This window comes from Austrofundulus limnaeus, unplaced genomic scaffold (genome assembly GCF_001266775.1).
Source record: "Austrofundulus limnaeus strain Quisiro unplaced genomic scaffold, Austrofundulus_limnaeus-1.0 Scaffold1536, whole genome shotgun sequence".
Taxonomy (NCBI): domain Eukaryota; kingdom Metazoa; phylum Chordata; class Actinopteri; order Cyprinodontiformes; family Rivulidae; genus Austrofundulus; species Austrofundulus limnaeus.
The window spans coordinates 1,989-13,070 of record NW_013953938.1 but is presented as its reverse complement, the minus strand read 5'-3'; the positions used below and the strand labels follow the sequence as shown (position 1 = coordinate 13,070).

Sequence of the window (11,082 nt, the reverse complement as noted above, 5' to 3'; positions counted from 1 at the left end):
TTTGCATGTGAAGTTACAGGAAGTGATGACAAAGGGGAATGTCTTCATGTAAACAGAGCATTGCTATAATGGCTAACAGCACAGATTGTAGAGAAAATTCTGGTGTTTAGCATATTTTAAGTTTATCAGTGATAGATGAAGAGTCAGAGTTCAAATAATAAGGTTTCAATAAAGAAAAAACAGGGAGTTTCTTTTCTTGAAGAGTTCCCCTTAAGTGTCACTTCCTGGTTTACTTTGGCTGAGCCAAGTTCAAAAGAAAATATGCCAATTATGCATAAAAATGGGTAAAATCTAGTGTATAATCCAAGTTTCTCAATTCAAGGCTGGCTCTAGCCAATTCAGCACCCTGGGAAAAATTTCAGATGGTGACACTTGAGCAATATTTTAAATCTTACTGTCAATTCCCATATATCCACATCACTCATTTGTGGTGCCCTCTAGACTGACGGCACCCTTASCCTTCACCTATACTGCCTATGCTACGGGCCGGCCCTGTCTTATATATAAAAATGTTTACTTAAACTTTTTGTTTTTGAAGGATAAGCATGTCAGAGGCACTTTAATGTACACCACCCGCCAAAAAAAAAAAAAAAAAAAAAAGACGCCACCTGGATTTAACTAAGTGCTATGATGTGGGGTTGCAGCAGTTGGTCAGGTCTAGGTTCAGCAACAGTTTGTGCTCAAAGAATGAGGCTAGCTGACTACCTGAATGAGCAAGTTATTCCATCAATGGACTTTTTCTCCCCTGATGGTATGGGCATATTCCAAGATGACAATGACTCYWRGGGTAAGAGTTGTGAAAGAGTGGTTCAGGGAGCATGAGACATCATTTTCACACTTTAATTGGCTCCACGGAGTCTATTGAGAATATTTGGGATGTGCTGGAGAAGGCTTTGCACAGCGGTCAGACTCCACCATCATCAATGCAAGATCTTGGGGAAAAATTAATGCAACACTGGAAAAAAATAAATCTTGTGTCATTGCAGAAGCTTATCGAAACAATGCAGCAAATGTGTGTCTTTATCAAAACTAAAGGCAGTCGAAAGAAACATTAGTGTGACTTTTTTTTTGTAGTGACTTTTCTTTTTTTGGCCAGGCAMTGTACAAGGCTGTAATCYTATAATRGAAATTATTAGCATATTCTAATTTTTTTAGCAAGTTTCAAAAAGTGTAAATTGCACAAATATCTAAAAGTCATTGGAGGAATGTACTTAATGAGCTGAACGTCTCTGTGAATTGCTAAAATAGCACCAACATGTAGAAAGAGTTTGAGCTGTGAAAAATAAAAAAACTGGGAGAACTAAAGAATAAATGATAAAGAGGAACAGTAACCCAGTGTTGTGACTGCATTCACACAACTAACAGGTTGTTCTCTCTGTTGCAGTATTATGAAATGTCCTACGGCCTTAACATTGAAATGCACAAACAGGTGAGTCAGCCTTGAACCTCTATNACTGGAGCGGAGTCAGTGAAATGCTGGAACGGACTGCTAATATCGGAGCGCTTATATCGGACATTTTTTATGCAGGCCGATAAAATCCGATACTCGTTTTTTGGCWGATATCGGACCGATATCCGATATCGATATCGGATCGGGACACCCCTAATGTGTAATTCACTTGTGGGTTGGTTTTTGTTGTAAAACCTTCTCCTGTCCTAAATCTAAGTGTGCATGAAACGTTTATGAAAAAAAACAAGCCATCAGTGTAAGTATAGCAGGAATTTGAGTTACACTTGGCCAGCTTTATGTTCTCAGTGTGTGTCTAGGTGTGTGTATTTGTGCCTGTGCTCACCCTTGAGAGATGATGAAACAGTACACAAGCTGGGTGGAGCTTCTTGTGTGTGTGTTTGATGACTTGGGGTCTAGAAGATTGGCTGAGTGAAAAGACTGATCAATAGTTAATGAGATGTAAAGTGATGAGTCGCATACCTGGAGGCTGGCTGGCTCGCCAAATAGTCCTGAAGCTGCAAGGCTGGAAACATGATTGTTGAAGCCCTCCATGTAGGCAAACATGCTCATTTTCATGCTATTCTTGGATCAGCCGCATCACATAGCTCCACTCAGGGGTCTACAGTGTTCAGCACGACCCAATAGGAGGTGATGCTGTTCGGTTTTTTCAGCTGTCTATTAAAGACAAGAAAATTCTCACCAGACATATCAAAATGTTGATGGAAACAAAACTTCATACAATATATTCTTAAACATTTGTTTTGGAATTTGCTATGACTCTGCAATATATTATACATAGAACTGTTTATACAGTTTTCTTAGGTGAATGATATATTTTTTATAAACTATTGTGTGATTATTTTTGTGATTAAAATGATGATTATATATACAGGCTGCTCTGGATGACTAGACGATATGGTCACGCAGAGCAGGATGCACATATACTGTATGTAGATACATTCCTGAAGATATTTACAACATACAAATATTTTAATGTGAGAACTCGGGTTTTCTGTTGTCACAAGTTTCTGGTCACATGATAGGGTGAACCAGCTTGCCTCTAGAGAGTGGCCAGAACCTGAAGAAAGTGTTAATAAGCAATTTGCGTTATTTATTTTATTGCTTTTTACTTTTTTTTTGCACAAAGGTCTCACTTTTTCTTCCTTTGCAGGGTTGAGGTTGTGTGTCTTGTAAACAGTCAGTCTAATAATTAAATCAGAAAAAGTATTACCTCCCACATCCCTCACCTGAAACGAGAGTATTTAAAATGTATAGGTTTTAAAATAAAACAGACATGTACACAGCTTTCTGGATTTGATTTCTAGTTTGGTTTGAAGAGCCATTATGTAATAATATTCCAGATAAAGTTAAATGGGTGAAAGAAGTTCTGTAAAGTAATTGTAAAAAAGGGTAGTGGGGATGTTGGTGACATGTATTAACACTTAATTGAAGCTTCAATCAGGACTCGAACCTGTAACCTCAGGATTATAGGACCACTGAGTATACCACAGACCCATTCACTTAAAACGCAGACTTTGTTAAATCAGATCCATCTGTAAGTGATCCAAGTGTGAAAGCATAGTCTGATCATGTTGGAGAACATCTCCCCTCTGTCCTCAGTTTTCTGTTCATGTTTGGTCTGTTTGCTCCAAGCTGCTAAATGATCATTTGTTTTATAATTTAAGTTTTGCAAAAGGATTTTATGCAAAATATCTCAACTGTTTGTTTCAACAGAATTAGCTGCAGCTATTCCTGCAAATAATAAAATCACATGAGATCTAATGTGGGTAATGTTTGAAACAATGAGTTAAACAGCAGAACGTGTCCACAGGGCACAATATTTTATGCCCCAACGAGAGACTAATGGAGCTGCCTGCAGTTCTGATCACTGCTGAAAGGGGGAGATATTATGAATGTGATAAATTCACTGACACAGGCGGGCAATAACCTGTACCACCCAATAACTGTAAATAAGTTTAAAAAAAACTGAGAATGAGTTGGTTAAAAAAATTTAAAATCCTTTAGATGAAACTACTTTGTGAGGCATTTTTTTATTTTAGATGGAGCTGTTTACATTTATTGTACTTATACTGTATATACAAAGCTGCCATTGTCTTTTCATACACATGCACATCCAAATTCTCCCACGTTGCAACTGGTGTGTGTGTGTGTGTGTGTGTGTGTGTGTGTGTGTGTGTGTGTGTGTGNTTCATTCTTGTCACTATAAGACAAAGACGGTTCTGTTCTCCACAGCAGCTGAAGATGAAGATTTGAGAAACGCTGATGAAGCTGAGGTGGAAGCAGCAGAGAGGGACAAACACACCTGCTGTGGACTCACCTTCTCGTAGTATTTGATCTCGTACTCTGTGATGACTCCGTTGGGCTGCTGGGGCTCCTGCCAGGAGAGCTGGACGCTGCGCTGCTGCACCTTCTCCTTGATCACCTCGCTGACCTGGGACGGAGCTGTTTGGACAGGAGCAGGTCAGTGAGTGGAGGACAAACCTCTCAACACACACACACACACACACACACACACACACACACACACACACACACTGACTCAGTCCTCTGTCTCTTCATTGTGACAACAACCCACACAGAAACGATCCACAAGCACACATACATTTATCAGGATCCGTTTCTCTTGAACCTGCAGATGGACAGAACTTAACACAGATTCATTTAAAGGCATTTAAAATATTGTTTACTATAAGATAGATCACATTATTATCAGACGTACATGTTGATGTTGTGTTTAAAGAAGAAAAAATAGACAATGTGCGACTCCCTCACTAATATTTTGGTTTGTTCCACAGCACCAGCAACAGGTGGTCCAGGCAATGGAGCGCGCCAAACAGGTGACCATGGGGGAGCTAAATGCTTCGATAGGGGTACGTGGGCTCCCCCCTCTGCCTCATAGCGTGTGTACCCTATACTCGCATTTTTTAATTTTTCCTCTTTTCCTTTGCTTTTTTACAAGGCAAATGAATTGTTTCCAGCTTTTAAATATGCTGACTTATCGGCCAAAATCTCAAAATTCTATTCATTCTTTTAGTTTACAAAATGTCCTGAATGTGTTCCAGAGCTGAGAACAGCATTCCTGAAATTTCAGTTACAGCCCAACAACAAAGTCTTTAATGATTTGGCAAACATTAAGGTGCAAATTAAAAATAAATATATTAAATTTTCATCCCTTTGGTTTAACCCCAGAACCTTCCCTTCAATAGAGCCACTGCCTTTATCTTGGCGTTTCTGTGCACATCGCAGCAATTAGTTCCCTTCTTCTTTCTCTTTTTTCTCTTAATTACTTCCACTTCTTTCACTACATGTAAGTCAACCAAACGTCTCTCTCCTGCCTTCTCCTTTTTTTGTTTTGTTTTTTTTTGTTTTGTTTTCCTCTCCGCAGCAGCAGCTTCAGGCCCAGCACCTATCCCAGCATGCTCAGGGTTTGCCAGTGGGACCACACCCATCAGGACTGCCCCACCCCAGCCTGGCGCTCGGAGGAGGGTCGGGCCTGCTCGCTCTGTCCGGTGCTTTGGGGGCCCAGCTGGCTGCCAAAGATGAAAGAGCGCACCTGGAGGCGGCAGCGGCTGCTTCAGCTGCCGCTGCAGAGCACCACAGAGGTACGGTGACTCTTCAAATGATGCACGACTTCCTTTATTTATTTATTTATTTATTTATTTATTTATTTATTGCAGCTTTTCTGTCCTTTGACTGTCAGTCATCTGTGGTCTGAGTAACCATTTTCAGGAGACGCCTTTCCTTCTTTTCTGTTGCTAATCTCATCAGACAGACTTCTAAAACACTGTTACACTGTGGGGGTGTTTAATAAGATCCACAAACAAAATTCGGTCATCCACAGCAGAGGGATGAGAACACTCTGCCCTTCTCTCTCTCTCTCTCCCATCATTAATCCCTGTTTGTTACTCCCTCCATCATTCCCATCCCGCATGTTTTTTCTCTTTTTTTAATATGATGCTACTTTTTTTTTCATAAAGCATTTCTTTATTTCCATTTATTACACGGTCCTCTCTCTCTCTCTCCTTCTTTTCACTATTTTCTCTTTCTCCATCTCTTATTCCCCACCTCCACCACATCGACCCCCTCGCAGACACACAGTCCATGCTAAATTTCACTTTAAATCAGGTCACTGCCTTTCTGCTGTCTCCTCTCTATCTTTTGCTCTCTTCGTTCGTTTCATCTTTTCAATCACTCGTGCTACCGCCGCCACCACTCCAGCCCCCTCCCCCCACCTCCACCCAGTCTTGATTTTAAAAAATTTCCCTCCCCCGCCTCCCTTCTGTTTCTTCTTTTCTCTGTTTCTCTTCTCCCTCCCACATCCTTCCTTCACGGGCTGTCATTTCCTCAACCCAATCTGCCCTCTTCCTCCTCTTCTCCTTCCTCCGCCTCCTCTTTTCATTTCCCCTTTCCCATTTTGTCCTCCTCTCTTTTCTGTCTCTCTCTCCTGAAGATGTCATTTAGTAGCTGAAGTTCTCTAACAAGAAATCATTGTGTCTCCCTCGGGGTGGGGGGTGATGGATACAGAGCACGGAGGGAAAGAGGGCAGGGGTTGTGAGAGGAGAAGTGGGGCGGGGTGGCTGGAAAAATAGAGAGCGCACAGAGGGAGAGATGTGCACATGTCAGAGGGCTGAGAGAGGAAGAGGAAGAAAAAAGAGGGGTAGAAGTTCAGTCCAGCATCAATAAATCACTTAAGAGATGGGGGGGGGGCACAGACAAACACCCCTGCATAAATGTGCATTCTCACATTTTTAGGCACACACACACATGTTCTTGTATCCTCATGGGGACTTTGCATTGACTTCCATTCATTGACTGGTCATTTCTACAGACTAACCTTGACCTTTTATCCCAAACCTAACCTAAATTCACGTCACACCCTGACCCACCAATGGTATTTCCCCCAATGGGGACTGGGCTTTTGTCCCCATAAGGGACAGTGGGTCCTCACCAGGCTGTGTGTATTGGGAAAATGATCAAACATCGTCCCCACCAGGCAGCAAAAACATGTACACACACACTCCCACAGTGGAATCTAGCCGTCAACAAGATAAACAGGCTGCAGCCATAATGATGTCGTCATGATCTCTGCATGCATACCATTACTGGCCCTAACGGCCTCGCTGGACCTGACGCTGAAAATGTTTGCGTGCACGTGTTTGTGTTACACACAACATGGCAGCGCTTGTAACATTGATTACCGCGCTAATGCTAAGGAGGAATGGAACGAGAAATAGATGGATGGAGGGCTGGAAGGAGCAATAAAAGAAAGTGAAAGAAGACGAAGGAGGGAGAGATGGTTATAAGGGAAGGATGGGGAAAGAGTTTGCTGTTAGTTGGGTAGAACACACACACACACACACACACACACACACACACACACACACGTTTGTTTTTATATCCCAGTGGGGACCGTGGATTGACTTCCATTCATTTTCTGGTAATTTTATAGCCTAACCCTGACCATTTCCTCTAAAATTGAACTCACAAGTACCTACCTGACCCTAAAACAAACCTAAACTCAATTCATACCTTGGATGACACATGGGGACCGGGCATTGGTCCCCACAATGCACATTCGGTCCCCACAAGGCTGCCTTTTTCTGAAAAATGGTTCCCACAATGTAATGCCCACACACACGTGTGATTCATATCTGCTCTTTCTTGGTTGCTTTCTCATCTCCAGCCCGCTCACTCAATCGTTTCCTGTCTGATTTGCTCTCTCTTTCTCTCCATCCTTGGAAACTTCTCTCCCTCCCTCTCAGTGTTTTTTTTTTTTTTTTTGCCAAAGACTAATTATTACAGGCAATCATTTCAGCATGAAATCTTTACTTCCTGCTTCTCCCCTCCCTCACTAATTTTCTCCTCCTCTCCATCTCTTTTATGCTCCTGCAGTAACATGATGGAAACACACACACACACACACACACACACATACATATTCACGATGTAATTCCATTCCTTAAAGTCCATTTTGTGGTGAATGGTTATTGCTTTCTCAGGTCAATCTTGAGGTCTTTCTTATAAGCACAGGAGGTGTTAGTCTGGTCGTGTGTGTGTGTGTGTGTGTGTGTGTGTGTGTGTGTGTGTGTGTGTGTGTGTGTGTGTGTGTGTGTGTGTGTGTGTGTGTTGTGTTAATATTGTGACACTGTCGTTCCATTTCTGGTGTCCCAAAATGTATCATTTTAAGGATAACAAATGGACTTTCTTTTACTCTGACTCTCTTAATAGGATACATTAGCATAAGTTACCGCTGCTCATTTTCTAAAACTTAAATCTGATGAGCCAAAGTGGTTTTATTAATGACATTTTAGCTGTGAGTTGATTATTTTAAAGTACCCTAAAAATGTGTAATCTTTAACAAATCCTCCAGAAATAAAAGGACTTTGAGGAACCTCTGCAAATTATAGAACATACCATCTAGAGCAGAGGTTCTCAAATGGGGGTCCACGAGCGGTATCTTGGGGGTCCTCAAAAGTTTTCAATAAATTGTTCATGTGATTTTTATTTTTTAAAAATACATATGGGGCACACAATACACTAGTAAAGCAAACATACTAAATCAAACTAAAGAATTTTCCCCATGGTATTTAGGAGGTAAAATGATAATGATGTTAACTATTTTTAAAATAGCATGGGGTTTATAAGGGTGTCCCTGGAAATTTTTTACCCTTGTAAGGGGTCCCCAGATCCAAAACGCTTGAGAACCCCTGATCTAGAGCTAGTTAACAAAAGTTTAATGATATTTTTTGCTTTATTGAATGAGGGACAAAATTAAATCAGTCTTAAAGATCAGGTAATGATTATTGCAAAAAAGCTAAATTTTTTTGCTAAAGTTTTTTTAGAAAACCTTTTTGTACATAAATGGAATAATTTATACATTTTATAGTAGGTGTTCCAAATCAGCACATTATTGATTTCTACCTTTTTTTTTGTAGTAATTAGTATTTTAAAAATCAAATCCAATCAGCTGATTAAATACTGATAATGTCCCGTAGTCACAGATATATAAGTTACACCGCTTAAATCTAGAACAAATTCTTATCTTCTTCCTTAAAGCTCAACCCAAGTTTTTTTTTAATTTCTCGTGATTAAAAAGTTAAAATTGGTAATTTTTGGACTAACAGTTGTGTTTGTTTTCTGAGTGCCTTCTACCATAATGCAGTTCCATTCTTATAAAATCTACAGCCTGGGTTGTGGGGTAGTAGCTAATCCTCACTACATTTTTATCCCCCCACTACCTTACTTCCCATTCTGCTTTCCTCCCTCTCCTCCTCCATCTACTCAACTGGCTGGCAATGATAAATGAGTCAATTATGAGTGTGTGTGCACGCAGCGCGGCAGAAAAGGAGCGGATGGGGACGTTATTACCTGTTGCGGCTGGGGGTAATGTTGCGGTATTAATCATATTCTAATTTTCCTCCTTCTGCGCACCCCCAATGTCCCTTCTCAACACAGCCCCCTCCATTCCCCCAATCAATCTATCCGCCGCCTGCAAACAAGTTTGTGTAAACCGCCAAAAACCCCAAACTGGATCAGATTCCTTCAGGGGAAGCCAGGAGTCAGAGGTGGGGCAGGGAAGATGGAAAGGTAACACAAAGTTTACGCTCACAAATGACAGCCCGCACCACAGTACCTGTTGTGCGTGGGAGGGTTCGTGTTGTTTTAGTCGATGGTGCGCGTCTCCATTTTTTTTGTAACTTGTCATGCGAGCCAGGAGATGTTTAAAAACAGGAGCGAGCCAAAGTCTGCAAGAAGGTCTGTACAAATCTCTGGAAACAAAACAAAACCAAGTCTTTGCAAGTGTTTCCAAACCTTTAAAAACTGCTTAAAATTAAATCAGACTTAGTTAACACTGAGTTATGTTTGTGGATGAAGAACGTACTTGTACCATTCTTGCTGTATGGCGACAGTAACCACAACACTTACCGTTTAGGAGGGAAACTAGTTATTACAGTATGTATCAAACACAAGTATAAACAAAAACATGACATCACAACATCATGTAAAAGTGTTTGTTTTTGTACATATCTCAGTACAGATTTTTCCATTTTTTTTTTTTTTTTTTTGGACATGGAACCAATCTGTTGGGTAAGAACCAGATTTTTTGGACACACAGGAGAGGAGTTTGGCTGATCTCGTCTTAGATTGTTTTGTTGTTGTTTTTATGTATGTGTGTGTACATCACCAGAAACAAAAATAGACAATGTCCTGACTGTTAAAGGAGATGAGTGATTACAATGGTTAAAAAAATAAATAAATCAGTGTGGCTTGAGAAGTGGAGGAGGAAATGGACAGATACAAAGACAGAAGGACTAGCTGATAATTAGGAAAGCAGCAAAATGAGAAAGAAGGTCCACAGATAAACTGAAAATTGTCCAGGAAGAGGAGGGGGTGGTGGGGGAGAGACACCTTGGATGTTCCTCCCTGCAGTCTTGGCTGGATTTCAGGCCCCAAGCGTGACTTTGTCTATTTCTGCTCTGCTCTGAGGTGATAATGGGCTGTCAGCACTCCAGTCACCCTATTCCCTCCTCCCAAGTGAGTGATGAAGGGAGCGAAGATGGGGGAGTGTGAGGCTAGAAGCGCGGGGGGGCTGTGAAGAGTGTTGGAGGAGTAATTTGTTATATTGCTAATTGCGTTGTGTATTTTTATTTGGGGGTATGAGACGAATCCAAAACAATTTATCTGTTCTTCTCTGTTGCAGTTTGAAACTGGAGTGTGAGAAACTGGCCACAGAGAAAACTGAGATCCAAAGACACTACGTTATGGTGAGAAGCACCGAGCACACAAACACACATGCAATGCCTCCGCACATTTCGCTCACAACAAAATCACTGCCAATCCCCTAAATCCTTTTCATCTGCTTGCAGCTGCCAAACAACACCCAGGAAAAAAAAAGACACACTTAAGACCACACAAGCGCACAAACATATACAGTTCTCCTATTGGACTTTTAAAGTATTAATTAATTTCATCACTTTTCCTAGTCAAAGGGTGTTTATTGTGTTAAGAGAAAAGCCAAAATAAAAAAGTTTGTTTTTATTTTTGTTAAAAGTTTTATCCAATACTACTTTTACACAAAGTATACTCAAGTAGCAACATGTGCCCATGCTCAAATATCTYGTTTTATACTTTCATTCTTAACTTTTTTAATCTTTATTTGTTTCTTTTAAACAAATTAATTCTATGTACAAATATAAAACAAGAAAAAAACACAAATACAATTAAACGAAACGGAGAAGAAAAATCTTATATCTGCCCCGTTTTTCTTCAAGTATAAACTCAAACAATACTAATCTTCAGTTAACATAAAACAAAACATGGAAAACGTCAAATCCTTCTAGAACACAAATTTACACAAATACATATTCTACTGTTTCATATTTCTTCGAAAGCCCAACTTTTATCATTTTCTTGAACATATACATTAATCTTGCATTTTTCACGTCCTCTTCCAGATTATTCCACAATCTGACTCCTTGGATTGAGGTGCACTGTTCTTTCACACTGGTTATAAATTTATGTTTCATGAACATCTCTATTCCCTTTAGGTTATAACAGCTCCCTCTCTTAATAAAGTTCATCTGAATGTTTAAAGGTAATGTCTTTTAGTG

At 40.3% G+C, this 11,082-nt stretch overlaps 1 protein-coding gene across 1 annotated transcript in view; it reads left to right on the top strand.

Annotated features, from left to right (window-relative positions):
• Positions 1–4,266: 4,266 nt before the first annotated feature.
• LOC106535706 (transducin-like enhancer protein 1) overlaps positions 4,267–11,082 on the top strand; it is a gene marked incomplete at both ends in the record, with an annotated part of 8,753 nt that continues 1,937 nt past the window's right edge. Inside the window, 2 exon segments of the mRNA XM_014032774.1 lie at positions 4,267–4,341; positions 4,857–5,073. Coding sequence (XP_013888228.1) covers positions 4,267–4,341; positions 4,857–5,073 — 292 coding nt within the window.